This window comes from Delphinapterus leucas, chromosome 2, assembly GCF_059928025.1.
Source record: "Delphinapterus leucas isolate spDelLeu-1000000601 "Yukka" chromosome 2, BTC_Dleu_Yukka2, whole genome shotgun sequence".
In the NCBI taxonomy this organism is placed as follows: domain Eukaryota; kingdom Metazoa; phylum Chordata; class Mammalia; order Artiodactyla; family Monodontidae; genus Delphinapterus; species Delphinapterus leucas.
The window spans coordinates 67350537-67366495 of NC_143130.1; the positions used below are offsets into that span (position 1 = coordinate 67350537).

At 45.6% G+C, this 15959-nt stretch overlaps 1 protein-coding gene across 1 annotated transcript in view; it reads right to left on the reverse strand.

Annotated features, from left to right (window-relative positions):
- The window catches only part of THSD4 (thrombospondin type 1 domain containing 4), a 569301-nt gene that overhangs the window by 532582 nt on the left and 20760 nt on the right, over positions 1-15959 (reverse strand). The window contains exon 2 of the mRNA XM_022579923.3: positions 7356-7425. Coding sequence (XP_022435631.1) covers positions 7356-7425 — 70 coding nt within the window. The remainder of the gene's footprint in view (positions 1-7355; positions 7426-15959) is intronic.

Consider the following 15959-nt stretch of genomic DNA (forward strand, 5'->3'; position numbering starts at 1 on the left):
TTGTTTGTCATATCCAGAGCAATGCAGTACCAAGGCAAGAGCTTCCTGAGTATTCTTTCCAATGCCTCCTGGATTATGAGCTTATAAAGCCTGGCTGCTGGGAAGAGTCACTGTTCCTGTTCCTGCGTGAGCACCAGACATTGTTCCCTTTAATCCTGTCTGACAATTCTCTTCTGGCCTCAGGCTGTTTCCTCACACATGTGAGGAAAATAGATCAGTGCAGCACTGTATCCTTGAGGAGAAAGTCCTGCAGATCTCTTGCAGTCTTCACTTTGTGTAGTTCTCTCCTCTCTGGTACTCTGCCCTGCAGACTCTCTCCACCTTGATCTTGCTGGACTGTCAAGTCCATCTCCTTAACTCAAGGAGGCCAAAAGGTTCTGCCTGTATTCCCATTTCCCCAGCAGTTAGCTGGGGAAATTTTCACATTCAACTGATTTGTTTCTCATCTCTGAGGGATCACTGTCTTTTGTTGCCTGATGTCCAGTGTTTTGAAAAACACTGCTTTATATATGTTGTTTGGTTTTATTTTCTTTTGGTTGTTTCAGGTCAGAGGATTAGGGGAAATCTGGTCCCTGTTGCTCTATCTTGGCCATTTTGCTCTTATTCTAGATGGGAGAGTAAATCCGAACCCTGTTGGTCCATCTTGGCTGGAAACAGACGTCTAATTTTTAATTGTTGTTTAATGTTATCTTGTATGGACATATTATAATTTATTTATCCATTCTCTTGCTGATAGACTTTTGGATTATTTCCAAGTTTAAGTAACTGTAAATAAACTTCTATGAACGTTTTTAATGTGTATTTTTTTGGTGAGGCATGCACTCATCGCTCTTGGGTTAATATTAATACTTAGGAGTAGAATAGCCAGGTTGTTAAAAAAAAGCCTATGTTTAGCTTTAAGATATGCTGCCAAACAGGATATGCTGCCAAAGGGGTTTACTGTTTAACCTCCCACCAGCAATGTATGAAAGTTCCTGTTGCTCCACATCTTCATCAGCACTTGGTACTGTCAGTGTTGTTCATTTTAGCCATTCTGGTGGTGTCTCATTTTAACTTGTATTTCCCTAGGGACTAATGATTTACTTAATTAATGATTTTGATTGAGCATCTTTTCATATGCTTACTGACCGTTAGAATACCCTCTTACATGAAGTGACTTTGCAAGTCTTTTGCCCATTTTAAAATTGAATTGCTTAACTTTTTCTTCATGATTAGTAGTTTCTTTATACAATCTGAGTACGAATCTTTTGTCAAACATATTATTGTGAATATCTTCACCCTGTCTATGGCTTATCTTTTCACTCTTTATGGTGTATTTTGATAAACAAAAGTCCTCAATTTCAATGAAGTCCGGTTCTTTCATGGTTAGTTCTTTTGGTGTGTTGTTTAAGAAATCCTTGCCTACCTCAAATCATCAGCATATTTTCATATATTTTCTTCTGGAAACATTAGTTGTCTCCCTTCTTGAATAGAGGAGCCATAATATGAGAAATTTTATGTTACCTAAAACTTCTTTTTGTCCTTCTATAGGCTTTCTGTTCAACATCCAGTTGTAGGACATTGTCAAGAGGCAATTTGAGGTCAATAGCTACACACAGTAATAGTAGGCTCTAAACCCATTACAAGGTCCCCTGCTATTCACAGTGTGGCTTGCGAATCAGTTAGCAAAACAAATATTTTACTTCACCCTTTCTTCATTCTGTAGCGTGTCTGGGTGTTTTCAGTTTGTTTGCTTGTTTTAGAGTTTCTATAAATAACAGATTGAAGAGCACTTCTCTTTGGCTGGTGGCCCTAGGAGTGAGTTTTTATTTCCTTCTTCATTGTTTTTCATTGTTTTCTAAATTCTCTGTAATAAACATGCATACTTTTAATTAAAAAGTAAACTTTAAAAACAAGTTAAGCAGCTGTGATTAAAGTATATGTATGTTTTTCCATTTGTAGGAATAAAATACGATGTTTCACAATTCTTTCCTAAATAGATTATGTTGACCATACACATTATGACTTATAAAGCAACTTGCTCAGTGAATGTCTGTCAAGCAGACAGAACAGTTTCGTTAACTTAAAAGCTTTCTGCAATCTACATATTTTCCCGTACTAATAACATATGGTTTTTATTAAAGTCTTGGTCAAGATTATTTTGTTCTTGGTCTTACCTTATCAGCAAATGAAGCCACAGGGAGTTTTTAAAATGAAATCATTTGCCACGTGTCACTAAATAACTACCAAGAACAGAGGCTGAGCAATCCTTTCTGATGCCATCCATGTTGCAGAAGTGAGAGAAAGACTTCTGGATAGAAATATCTCAAACGGGCTACTTACACTCTGCACCCGAGTCCTCTTTTCCTGCACTATTATGGGACAGTTTTTACAGAGATGTATGCAGTCACCCAAGCAGCATTTAGAAATGCATAGTTTACTTGACAGAATTTACAAATTATGTCTTTTCCTCAGAATAACTTACACTGTAGAAATGCTTCCATATGCTAAAGTTGGACACGCTATAATAAATGAGAAAGGAAAAGAGATGTATTTTAGAGGGTAGTTTTCATACGCATACTAAACTACAGTATGCACAAATCAGTAATGCTGTCCCTTAAGAATTTACCATAAATGGTTTTCTAATTCTTGCTGCTGCTCTCTACTACAGATTGAGAGTGGACCTTGCCACAAAACAGTCAGCAGGAATTCAATTATGATTTGTCTAAGTAATGAAAACAATTGGATAGCAATCATAATTCTTAGGTTTTAATGAAAAAATATACTTTTTTTTTTCTCAAATCCTTTGTGTTCCTTAAGGTCCCAGGAGGAGACAATTTCCAACTTCAAAACACATATACAGTAATTACAGTTAACCTCTCTCTACCCGACTTTAGAGCACTGCCTAGCAAATGGCGGGCCATGGGGCAAATCCAGTTTTTTGTAAATAAAGTTTCATTGGAACACAGCCATGTACATTTATTTACATGTTATCTATTGCTGCTTTTGTGCTACAAAAGCAGAGCTGACTAGTTGTGACAGAGACTTTGTAGCCCAGAAAGCCTAAAATAGTCACAACTGGTCATTTATGGAAAAACATTTCCAACCCCTGTTTTAATAAGTATCTCCTTATTTCTTATGTTGCAGAAATAAATGGATGCTACTACTGCCAGTACTGCTTGTGCTCCAGGATTTTGGGGATATAGCCAGGCAGGATGACAGTCACAGCTCCACAGAGCTCCAATAAAATGTCAAGAAGAAATTCACCACCCAAGAAAGCACTGAGTCTTTTCTTCTCTGGGGTGAATGACAATGACAATGATCCTGGCAGCTAAAATGCATATAATTATATCGAAAAACTGTCCTAAAATGCATGTTTTCCAAGTAAAGGAATCTATACATTATTTTGAAAAAATAATTTATTTAACTTTCTACTGCAAAGTTTTTAATATTTTGACAAGGAGGAACCATACACCAAGATGTGAAACTTTTTGCTCAATTTTTAAATTCAACATTCTAAAGTCATTCATAAATCATTTTTTTTGATTTATGAACAAATATTTTCTTTAAGAAATATGGAGGCTTACCAAGCACATTATGGTACAGCTTGGTAAAGAGAATAAACATCATTAAAAAAAGAAAAAGAAAGAAATATGGAGGCAATACCTTTTTGTGAACCTTTTGTTCAGGCTACATTTATATCATTCAGGCTAACTTGAAAAATTAAGAGAAACAGCAAAGTAAATTGACCATTTATAAAACATTTTCAGGTATGACGGTCTATTTGAATAACAGCAAAAAAAAAAAGAACACCGGTAGATTGATTCAACTATTAGGATTAACAACCCTGATTAACCCTGAACACTAATAGATAATACAACATAATAATGAAAATAGACAGTTGTCTTAGTCTGATCCAGCTGCTATAACAAAAATACTATAGACTGTGTGGTTTATGGAAAACTTAAATTTATTTTTCACAATTTTGGAGTCTGGGATGTCCAAGATTAAGGGGCCTGTGGATTTGGTGTCTGAGGAGAACCTGTTTCCTGGTTCACTGACAGCAATGTTCTCCCTGTGTCCTCACATAGCAGAGGAGGTTAGAGATCCCTCTGGGACCTTTTTTATAAGGGCATTTATCTCCTCCTGACCTAATCACCTCCCAAAGGCTCCACCTCCAAATATCATCACACTGGGGATTAAGTTTCAACAAATGAATTTGCGGGGACACATTTGGTCTATAGCATCCCATCCCTGGGCCCCCACAATTCACACTCTTCTTGCAAGCAAAACACATTCATTCCATTCCAGTAACCCTGAAAGTCTTAACTGGTTCCAGCATCATTATTAAACTCTAGGCCCAGAGTCTCATCTAAATGTCACCTAAATCAGATATAGGTGAGACTCAAGGTATGATTCTTCCTGAAGCAGATTGCTCTCCAGCTGTGAATATGTGACATCAAACATGTTATGTGCTTCCAAAATACAACGGTAAGACAGGCACAGGAGAGACATTCCCATTCCAAATGGGAGAACGAGGAAAGAAGAAAGTCCAAATCCCACCCGGGGAAATTCCATAAAGGCTTAAGAATAATCCTCTTTGGCTCCATGCTCTGCCTTCCAGGCCCACTGGGCCCATGGTCCTACCTGCACGGGTTGGGGCCCCAAAGTTCCAGGCTGCCCTGCCCCCACTGTGGTTCTCCAAGGTTGGGGTCCTGGGACCTGGGCTCAAGCCTTGTCCTTTGAAATCTGGGTGGAGGCAGTCATGCCCCCAAGGCTCTGCTGGGCACAGCCCAGACCCTTCCCCGGCCCACTGGAGCAGCTCCTGGCGCAGCTGAGGAGCTCGGAGTGAGTGTGGGGAGTGGAAACCGCCAAGCGAGGTGATGCGGAGATGAGCCAGATCTGGAAGGCACCGCAGCCCCCTTTGCATTCTTCCACTGTCCTGGACAATAAATAGCTCCTGGCGTCTGTCAAGATAACTGACTAACTGCCTTATCAAACGGTCTCTCAACCACACCCGTAGTATCCTTCCCTGGACAGGCTTTCTCAATCTTTTCAATACGGATCTGCTGAAGATTTTCCAAAATCTTTAAGTTCTGTGTTCTGCTTCCTTTCCAGTTAACAGTTCCATCTTTAAGTCATTTTTCTCTTCTCACTTTTTACTATGAGCAGTCAAGAGAAACCAGGTCACTCCTTCAACACTTTGCTTAGATTTCTTTGGCTAAATATCTAATTTCATCACTTGCAAGTTCTACCTGCCACAAAACACCAGAACAGGAACAAGCCAAGTTCTCTGCCACTTTATAACAAGCACAGCCTTTCCTCCAGTTTCCAATAACGTGTTCCTCATTTCCATCTGAGACCCCATCAGAATGGCCTTTAACCTCCATATTTCTACCAATATTTTATTCGGGATTACTTAGGTATTCTCTGGGAAGATTGAGCTCCCCTCTTTTCTTTCTCAGCTCTCACCCGAATCGCCTTTAAAAGTCCATTCATGGCAACATAGGCTTTTTCTAACATGCACTTCAAAACTCCTCCAATTCCAATTACCCAATTCCAATGCCACTTCCACGTTTTAGGTATTTGTTATAGCAGCACCACCACTTCTCAGTGCCGATTTTTGTCTTAGTCCGTTTGAGCTGCTAAAACAGAATATCATAGACTGAGTGGCTTATAAAGAACAGAAATTGATTTCTCATAGTTCTGAAGTCTAGATGTCCGAGGTCAGAGTGCCAGCACAGTGCCAACCTCCGGGGTGCAGACTTCTCCTTGTATCCTCGCACGGTGGGGCAGCAAGCTCTCCCATAACGCTAACAAGGGCACTAATCCCATTCATGAGGACCCCACTCCATCACCTAATCACCTCCCAAAGGTCCCACCTCCAAATACCATCATATAGGGGTTTAGGTTTCAACACACCAACCTGGGGGGCAGGGAGGACACAAACATTCAATCTATCAGAGTTGTCCTCTCTGACTCTTGAAATCATGAATGGGGATGATGCAGTACAGTAAAAGGGGTGTAAATTGCCAAGTGACTCCAACAAAATGATGCTTAGATCTTGGCCATGTTTTCCATTCATTCAGTCAGTCTTTCAGCAAGTATTTTATTGAGCACCTACAACAGGCCAGGCTGTATTCCAGGAGGTGGAAATTGGGGAGTGAACAAGACAGGTAAGATCCCACCTTCATGGAGCTGACACCCTATGGGGGACATGACACAATACAGGTTCACATCTGGCCCAGAAAGACAAAGTCAGAACATAACCCACAGACCTAAGATAAATCAGACTAATCAGACAAGAACATCAAGAACTTCTCCCAAGAAGGTGCATATCTAGGCAAACCTGTACACATACTCTCTTCTTGGCCCCCTTCTCTCCTGGACTTCACCTATGAAAAGCCCCTCTAGGAAAGGTTCCAACCAACACAGTCACAGTTAGATACAAATGACTGACCTATGGGTCCTCTCAGAAGTATCTGCATTTCATTACCTGTAGACATAAGGAGTTCCTAGGTAGGAGAAAGGGATTTTAGGGACCCTCCCGAAGTCATATCATGCATCTGTTTCTCAGGAACTATTAATCACACAAGTGCTCTGTTGCAGGACAGCATTGGGCTTGTTTAGGCAGCAGTGAATAATTCCTTTACTATGAAACACACAGAGCCTGAAGGGAAGCATGCCTGCTACTGTCCGTTTGTCCCTCCAGATGCTCTGTCCACCCTTCTCCACCCAGCCCTGTTGCCCAGGAGGCTGGCCTTTGGGCACTGCATTAAGGGAGTTTTCTGTCTTCTGTCCTTTGGTTGGATTCAGGTTTAGGGAGTCAGCAGCAGGAGATGGAGGGGAGGAGGTAAAAGAGGGCCGGGTCCTTATTTCCCTGCTCCCCTCCCCGCCCCCCGCCTGGCCGCTGGCTGCTGTGTCCTTCTAACCGAAGATCACGGATGGCTCCCTCCGAGGGGCGCTCTTACATGGCTACAGCCTCAGCTTTAGCTGCAGCTCTGTCTCTAACCATCCACACGCATCCCCCTGAGGTGCCCCTAGCGGGGGTAAAGGCTCCGTGCCGAAGCTCCTCCACCCCTAGGGGAGGTAGAGTCTGCTCACTCATCTCTCCTTAACTGCCCCACTCTAATGGACACGGGCTACAAAGCCAGCACTGCTTTCGGATCAGAGACTGACTCTGGGCACCAGCTTCATTTTGAAGATCAAGAACTTCGGAAGGATAGGAAGACTGGTGAACATCCTATGAATGGTGCTTCCTCTGAGAATCAGTGGTGACTCAACCTCCAAACAGAACAAAGCTCAAGGTGGTGATGACTGGTCCAACCCCAGGCCCTCGGGCAGAGAAGGAAAGCCTCTGAACGGCCGTGGCTTACCTTTCTGTGTTCAGTGGAGGGCTGTGGGCAGACGAGCTGGAATCCAAGAAGCAGGAGGGAACCCAGGACACTGAGAAAGAAAAACAGCAACAGGCAGGGCTTGTGAGTGTATTCCAGGCAGCAGCATCCAGCAGAAGGCGCATCTCCGTCTCGTCACCGGAAGGGAGAGCACAGTGCAACCCAGGCCCTGGATGTGACCCAGTGAAGATGCAAAGGGCCCCGCAGGAGAGGAGACAGCTGCGGGCGGAGCTGTGGCATGAGGCAGACTTGGGATCAAACCCCACTTTACCGCTTACCGGCAAGGTTTCCAAGTCAGGACATTTAACCTCTTTGAGCCTCAGTCTCCTCCCTTGTAAGATGGGGATACCACAGAAGCTGGCTGGAGGTCTGGGGAGGCCTGTATCAGATAACACACCGTGCCCTGGTACAGAGTAAGTGCTCGTGCATGCTTGGTCCTCGTGGAGGTGGTAAGGTCAGGCCAGAAGGGGGGCAGCTTCTCCAAGGGAAGTTCCTCTCCCTCATTCCAGGCTTTCCTCGGAACCATTCCTCTGCCCGTCCTTGGGCTTTTAGTGTCAGATATGCTTCTCCATGGGTGGGATTAGCTGTGTTAAGCCCCACTGTCACCAGCCCTGATTAAGGCTTGTCATCAAATAAAGAGAAGGTGTAGAAATAGGAGCCAGCTGGCCCCGAGACAGCAGGGTATGCTGGGAGAGCGTGAAGCTTTGGATTCAAACACATCGAGGCCAGAATCCCAACTCCGCCATTCCCATCTGTCTCAACCACTGCGCCAGCAGGGAAGCCCTTGAATCCTTCTTTTAAGGGTTTAACCCTGAGGGCAGTTAGGTAACCCAGTGCTTCTCAACCTTTTTGAGGCCTCTAACATAACTGAGAGATGTGAAACATGCCCTTGTCCAAAGGAAAACTCACTGTGTAGAGGCGGGCATGAGGAATACCTGTGTGAATCTGGGGGGTAAGGCCTGTGGAGCTAGAAAATCTCCCACCATCTCTGAGAACCCTAAATTCCACCCTAACCCTCACTGTGCCTGAAAATGAGACCGGTCCTACAGAACACACAGAATGGATGTGGCCGGACTGGTTAAAGACCGTGTGGTGGGACAAGAAGCAGGCGGAAGGGATATGTACCAAGGTGTTCCATGCATCCTTTTTGTTGCTGTCTTAGAGTTGCACTGAAGTCCCAAAGCTAAGAAACAACAGGATGACATACACACACGTTCCAAAGAGAAGGGCTGCACCGTGTACTCAGGACCCTCTGCCCCCACCCATCCTGTCCCGCAGCCCCTCACCCTAAACCTTCAGGCTGAGCAAGGAGTGGGGTGTGGGCTGGTGAATGGGAGAAGTTTGCTAGGGATGCAGGAATGCTGAGCACAGCCCCTCCACTCCCCTTAGGGGAGGAAAAGTTGGAACTCTTCCCAGCCAAACAAGGAGGGCTACCATTCGAGAGCTTGATCTGGACCCCCTGGGTTTGGGGTATAAGGCGCGGTGCTTGATTTTCCCCTGAAACGTATTTAAAGGCCAAAACCTGGCTGGAGTGTCTAGGAGGGCGGAGCGGTGCGAGAGGGCTGGGGTGGGAGCAGCCTACGTACCTGGAGCTTAAAGGGGCAAGGAAAGCTGGAGTTCTCCCATGGAAAGCAGGACTCAGGTCCTCTGGCAAGGACCTCATCAAAGCAGATCGCTCACCAAAAGACAGGTGATGTGTGGTGCGTACCCATGGGGCCCGGGAGCTGGGGGAGGCGGGATAAAGAGGCAGCCAGTTCTCGCACAGCCTGAACCAGGGCATGAGCAACAGGAGATCCCAGTGAGGGGGAGGTTCTCCAAAGGACCAACCAAAGGGCCCTGAGAGGAGAATCCACAACATAACATCAGCCAAGCCAGGACAGCAACACCAGATGACAGCGGGCACTGATGCTATTGAGATCCTCTTTGCCCAGCTATCTGTCCCCTCCCCTGCTCTGTCCTGGAGGAACTAATGAGGACCAGAGGGAGCGGGGCACAGAGGGGAACTAAGAGTGTGAAGAAACAGCCAAGCCCTCTCTTCCCACTACAGGGGTCTGAGGCCAGACCAGGCCCAGGATGGGGGGAAGAAAGAAGCTTTAAATTGGATGAGAGACTGAAGATTTTATATCTGACTAGACTTTCTTTTAATGTAGCATATCTGTACATGAAATCCTTCCAAGTAAGGAATCTATTCAGAAAAATATAAAATTAGTGGTGAAAAGAATCAAAGAATGATTTAAAACTTGCTGAGGCTCTAGGCCAGTGCTGTCCAAGAGAACTTTCTACAACAATGGAAATGTTCTCTCTCTGTGCTGTCCAAGGCACAGGCACACGGATCTGTGCTGCTCGACACACAGGGGGCTAAGGGTGCACGCCTGGATGGTGAAGTTACTGATGCCTTAGATTCACCCAGAAAGTACTCAAGGAAAACAAAAGCTAAAGCTACTGAAGGAAAACTAAAACTTCTAGAAGGATGGGCATTCAACCATTAAAGCTACCCCCTCCCTCACATACACACATCTTTTGGGGCCTTTTGACACTTGAAAGAGAGACTGCTCATTAAGCCTGCAATGGACCAGAAAACTGCCTAAGCTGTCTTCCAGGCACGGGGCAGGGGTATCAAAAGGAGTGGGTGTGAACACAGTGATGGGAAAAGAACAGTTATTTTTCTAGTTGTATCCTTACTGGATACAACCTTGTGCTCCTTGGTTACATGACCTTGGGCAAAGCACCTCTGCACCTCAGTTTCTTCATCTGTAACATGGGAATAACAGAACCCGCCCCGCCTACCTCAAATGAGTTCATGCGCAAGAAAGCACCTTATGAAGCCGTGCCTACAAATCTGAATCATTTGTAACACATTCTGGCACTGTTTACTCATTTAAAAAGAAAACCAGATTGGTGTGGTTTTGTTAAGAAAACAAACAGCAGCTCCAGAAATGCGTTACACCTCAGCCCCTCAAAGTTCTTGGCACACACCTAAGCCACATATTTGTAATGCAATCAGGAGCCGTTTTGCATAACCACTCATCCCAGGCTGCACTTCCATAACAGTCGGGGGACTTGGAGTGGGAGAGAGAGTGAAAGATGGGAGAAGGGAAAATTCTAGGTTTCCTGTTGTCTTGGAGGGACTGCATTCTAGGGTTGCCTGGTCAACTCTACTCCCAGATATGGTTACAGCTCCTTCCCTCCCCACGTTCAGGTGTCTGCCCAAAGGTGTCTCTTCTCCATAAGGCTTCCCTGACCCTACATAAAACAGGACTTCCTCTCCCAGCCCAGCCTACTTCTCTTTCTCCACAGCACTTTCCATTTCACATAGGATGTCTTTATTCACTTAAATTTCTTCCTCTGCCCACTAGGATATAAGGTCCACGAGATCAGGGAGTCTGTTTTGTTACTACTTTATCTCCCAGCACCTCGGAAAGTATCTGCTACATAGGAAGAGCTTAATTCATTGATTTAATGAATGAGGCTTCATCCTCTTATGACCTGTGAAATTTCAAGATAAGTGGAAAGAGTGTGGATTAATGGATTTCAAAATGTCCAAAGTAACTTTGGGAGCTTTGCAAAGCTCTTTTAGGAGGGATTTATAAGAATCAGTGTGCGTTTGAGTCTCTACGTGACTTTCCAAAAATTCATCCTCATAGGATTTACACAAGGTCTGGCAGCAGGATGCTTGTTGGTGCTTTTGTTGCAAAAATGCTACGCAAGTTATGTTTAGATGTTCAGATGCTTCTTCTCTTCATCAAGCTGGGCCCCAGTGAGGCTAAAATGCATAGGGATACCCAATAAAATTCTTGCTGGAATAAAACCTTAGTTAGTAAATGGGCTCTGCTCTGAATGGAATAGAATAAATTCCCCCAGAGGGGAAATTATTCTTTGGGCTGCAATCACACCAGCCAGAGCAATATATAACCCCAGGGGCCAGATGAAACTCGGCCAAGGGCTGTAAGGTTCCCACCCCTACTCTGTAGACTCCGTTTTAGGACACCTCAGCCTGCTCGCACATACCTGTCTAATTGCTAGTCCATAGCTGTGCCCACAGCTCTTTAAAACACTGACAACCTGGCCCAAATTCTTGCTCCTCCTGACCCAATTCGAAATTAATGTTTGGGGAATGGGAGAGCATGTGCGTGTCTGTGTGTGTGCGACTCGTGTGTTATTCCACTTTGATAGTTTGCTTTGGCAAACTGCTCCCAGCTTGCAACGTTTTGACAGATTGAAGGCTACCAGGGCCTTTGGCAAACAAATCACACTCTCCCCTCCAAGCGGTGGCGGAAGCCACATTTCTAGCGAGACTTTCCGATTCACCTTGCAGGAGAAGCAGCCCAACATTTCACACCAATCAGAACAACAACAAAAGTTATGCCGTTTACCCAGCCCTGTTCTAGATTTGAAACGCTCTAACATTTCATTTCCTGTAGAAAATAATGCCCGCTGAAATTTGGTACAAGATTGACATCACAGAACTGGGACTCTGCCCTTGTGTATTCGCCTGGGCCAACCCCTTCCCACCCCCCTCCCCCAATCATCCTTGACTCCAGTGAGGGTGGATCATGTCACAGCCTCTGTGTACCTCGGATTATCTCAATGAATTCAATGCCACTTGAGCATATTAAGTCACAAAACAAGCAAAAGAGCAAAAAATAAAAAATAAAAAACCTTACTTTTTTCCTTTTCAGTTAATACAACCCAGGAGATATTTTGGGAGCAAGCTGATCATGAATAAAATTATACTGACCTTCACAAAAGAGAGCCAAAATCTTAGCATCGAAGCGAAATCTCCACCTGCAAACATTTTTGCTAAGCGTGCATTTTACTGTGTTCAGCTCAACCCTCTGCCTTCTTCTGACAGCAGTTAAAGAGTAAAGGCAGCAAGAGAAGGAGATGGGTTACAAATGACATTAGCCAGAAGACTACGTGGTTACCACTGATCTCAACGCTTACAAGTATTATTTCATTTAATTGTCAAAACCATCCTATCAGACACTTTGATTATACCCATTTTTCAGGTGAGGAATTTGAGGCACAGAAAGGCTAAGAGTCATTTATTGAAGGGCACACACACCTGATGAGTGGCAAAGCCTGATTTCAATGCCCAAAGTCAGATTCTTGGCCTGGACCCTTAACCACTGTGCTCTGGGGCCTCCTAGGACACAACACACCTTGAAACCAAGCATTTGCCATTTTATTACATCACTTTTCTTCCGCAGTCTGTATAAGGCTGTGGCGTCACACGTCTGTTTTACTTTCTGTCGTTGCTTGCAAAAAATAATCAGAAAATAAGTGGATACAGTAAAACTTCATGCATCCACTCTCACTAGACAAGAGTCTAAATTTTAAAATAATTGAAGCTTACCATGGAAATCCCAAACTTAAAAAAAAATACATTCTGTTTCTTTGCCCTGCTTTCTCATACAGAGTCTGCTGCGCTTAGGCAACCTTGTTTAGATGGCTCAGAGTCACCAGAGTGAGTATTAATCAATTTGTGTGGCATAAGGCGGCGGCCTTGGAGCACAGCAGCCTGAGGGCACCGTGGAAGCCTGAGGCTTTCTGAATCCAGTTGGCCCTTGGCCAGCTCCTCCCTACCGTCAGGCAGGCTTCGCTTACCTTCCTACAGATGAGCCTGCGCCTCTTAACTCGGCTTCCTTCAGGTCCGCCTTGGCCTCGGAAACCGTTAGACAACCAAGCTGCAGCCAAGCCAAGATCAAACCGGCTCAGGGAAAAGGCCTGCCTGGCTTTCGTGGAGTAAATGTTTCCATTTTAGAGCATGGACTTAGGGACACCTATTCTAATTGCATATTGGTTTTTATTGCTTATTTCCAGCCTCTCAATTCTCACAGCCATTTGCGTTTTCTGGACTGGGGTCTCTAGAAAAGTGAGGTGTTCTGTCACAGCACAGCTTTTTTTTTTTTTAATTTATTTATTTATTTTTGGCTGTGTTGGGTCTTCATTTCTGTGCGAGGGCTTTCTCTAGTTGCGGCGAGCGGGGGCCACTCTTCATCGCGGTGCGTGGGCCTTTCACTATCGCGGCCTCTCTTGTTGCGGAGCACAGGCTCCAGACGCGTAGGCTCAGTAGTTGTGGTTCACGGGCCCAGTTGCTCTGCAGCATGTGGGATCTTCCCAGACCAGGGCTCGAACCCATGTCCCCTGCATTGGCAGGCAGATTCTCAACCACTGCACCATCAGGGAAGCCCCACAGCACAGCTTTTGAAGACACAAGACCCTTTGGTAAATTCCCCTGCTCCACGGTAGGCTTCTTGAGGAAACAGTTCTGATACATCTTTGCAGCAAGCAGAATGACCAGCGCCTTCTTGGTCCAAACTCAGGGCTAATCAGTAGCAAGTGAATAAAAGAATGCAAGGAGAGAATGAAGTGAGGGGAGAAAGGAAAATGAGAGAGAGGAAATGCCAGTCACCAAGAAATACAAAGTGCTGCTGTGACCGACACTTTCATCAGGAAAGGGTCTTCTAAGTACATCCCAGAATTCTCTGTTGGAAAAACAGAACTTGGGGAAGGAAAAAGACAATCCTAAAAGGTGGGTTTCTACAAGTTGGAGATACTGATTCTGATCCCGGGGTGAGAGGGGTGCCAATGTTAACCTGAGTCATATAAATTCACTCGAGTATACAAGGAACAGGTAGTTGGCAGCTCAATGATCACACCTTGACTCCACTGAACCCTTTTTGGTACAGAAGGTTCTAGCAAATCCCACAGTCAAGTTCTGAGTGATGAGGATGAGAGCCAGGTGTAGGACTGTGCCAGGCATAAAGAAAAATCAATACTGTCTGAAAGCCTGCCATCATTTTATAGGGGTGGGTTTGCCAGGGCAGTCCTCCAAAAATCTATTTTATTTCCTGCTAGCCTCTAGGCCTACCATTCAGATGGCTCCTACCAGGCTTCCCACAAAAGATTCCAGCAGGTTCTTCCTTGGTACACTTGCACTCTTCTGCATCTACCAGACAAGTTGTGTTTATATGGAGTTTAACCATGGTCCCAAAATTGACGATGCCAGGGCTTTGTAATTACATAAAATATTCAAATAGCACACAGGTCCATGAAGCAGAATGCAGAGAGAAAGAGTAGTTGGTAGTTGTTTCTACACAAACGAAGCTGAATGCTTTGGAAAGACTCAATAAAGGCAAGTTGCCAAAAAAACCAAAAAAAAACCTGGCAAATTAGGTGTGGATGAGACAACTGTAAATGATTAGGGGCAAAAATAATAAAAATCCAGAATCATTCTATACTCAGATTGCTTTGCAAATGTCTTTAGATTCCCATTCCACTTTAAAGAAACCCAGATGGAAACCTCAGATAATGCTTACGGGTGTGGTTTGTGCAAGAAAGACAATCAGGGGTTCACGCTCAAAGAAAAGTCCTTGGCCCCCATATCAAAAACTTGGTGAGTGAATGTACATGTGTTTTAAGTTAAAAATAAACTGTTAAAGGTGTGTGTCTATATCATTTGTATGATCTTCTGCTTTAACCTACTTTTATAGTTAACTGAAGATCCTAATCAGGAAAGAAGAATCTTCTCCATTTTTTCTCTCACACGAAGGATAATTATTAACTTATTCATTCAATATTCAACAAATATTTATTAAGCATCACCTGGATAGTGGTTTAGATGTGGCCTACACCAACTCAGCCCTGCCTTATTGACACCTGAAGCTCAATACTTAGGATCCCAGCCTGGCCTCTTCGCTTCCCCCTCCTCCTCGTGCCTCCCCTCCCCTCCCCTCCCCTCCCCTCCCCTCCCCTCCCCTCCCCTCCCCTCCCCTCCCCTCCCCTCCCCTCCCTCCCCTCCCCTCCCCTCCCCTCCCTCCCCTCCCTCCCCTCCCCTCCCTCCCCTCCCCTCCCCTCCCCTCCCCTCCCTCCCCTCCCTCCCCTCCCCTCCCTCCCCTCCCCTCCCCTCCCCTCCCTGGCCTCCCTCCCCTCCCCTCCCTCCCCTCCCTCCCCTCCCCTCCCCTCCCCTCCCTCCCCTCCCCTCCCTGGCCTCCCTCCCCTCCCCTCCCTCCCCTCCCCTCCCCTCCCCTCCCCTCCCCTCCCCTCCCTCCCCTCCCTCCCCTCCCCTCCCCTCCCTCCCCTCCCCTCCCCTCCCCTCCCCTCCCCTCCCCTCCCCTCCCCTCCCCCTCCTGCCCCTCCTCCTCTTGCACCTCCCACTCCCACTCCTGCCCCTCCTCTTTCCTGTTTTCTTCCTGCCCATATTTCTCCTCCTCCTTCACCCCATTTCTTTTTTTTTTTGCGGTATGCGGGCCTCTCACTGCTGTGGCCTCTCCCATTGCGGAGCACAGGCTCCGGACGCACAGGCTCAGCGGCCATGGCTCACGGGCCCAGCCGCTCCGCAGCATGTGGGATCTTCCTGGACCGGGGCACGAACCCATGTCCCCTGCATCGGCAGGTGGACTGTCAACCACTGCGCCACCAGGGAAGCCTCACCTCATTTCTTGATCACTGGCATAGGGACTCTAATTGATCCCATGACCCTTCCGAATTATCACATATTTCTCTACTCCGAGGGGAGTCTCAGTTTTCATTCCTCAGCTATCACTACTTTGGGCATTCTCTTTCTCACACTTACAAGTAAAC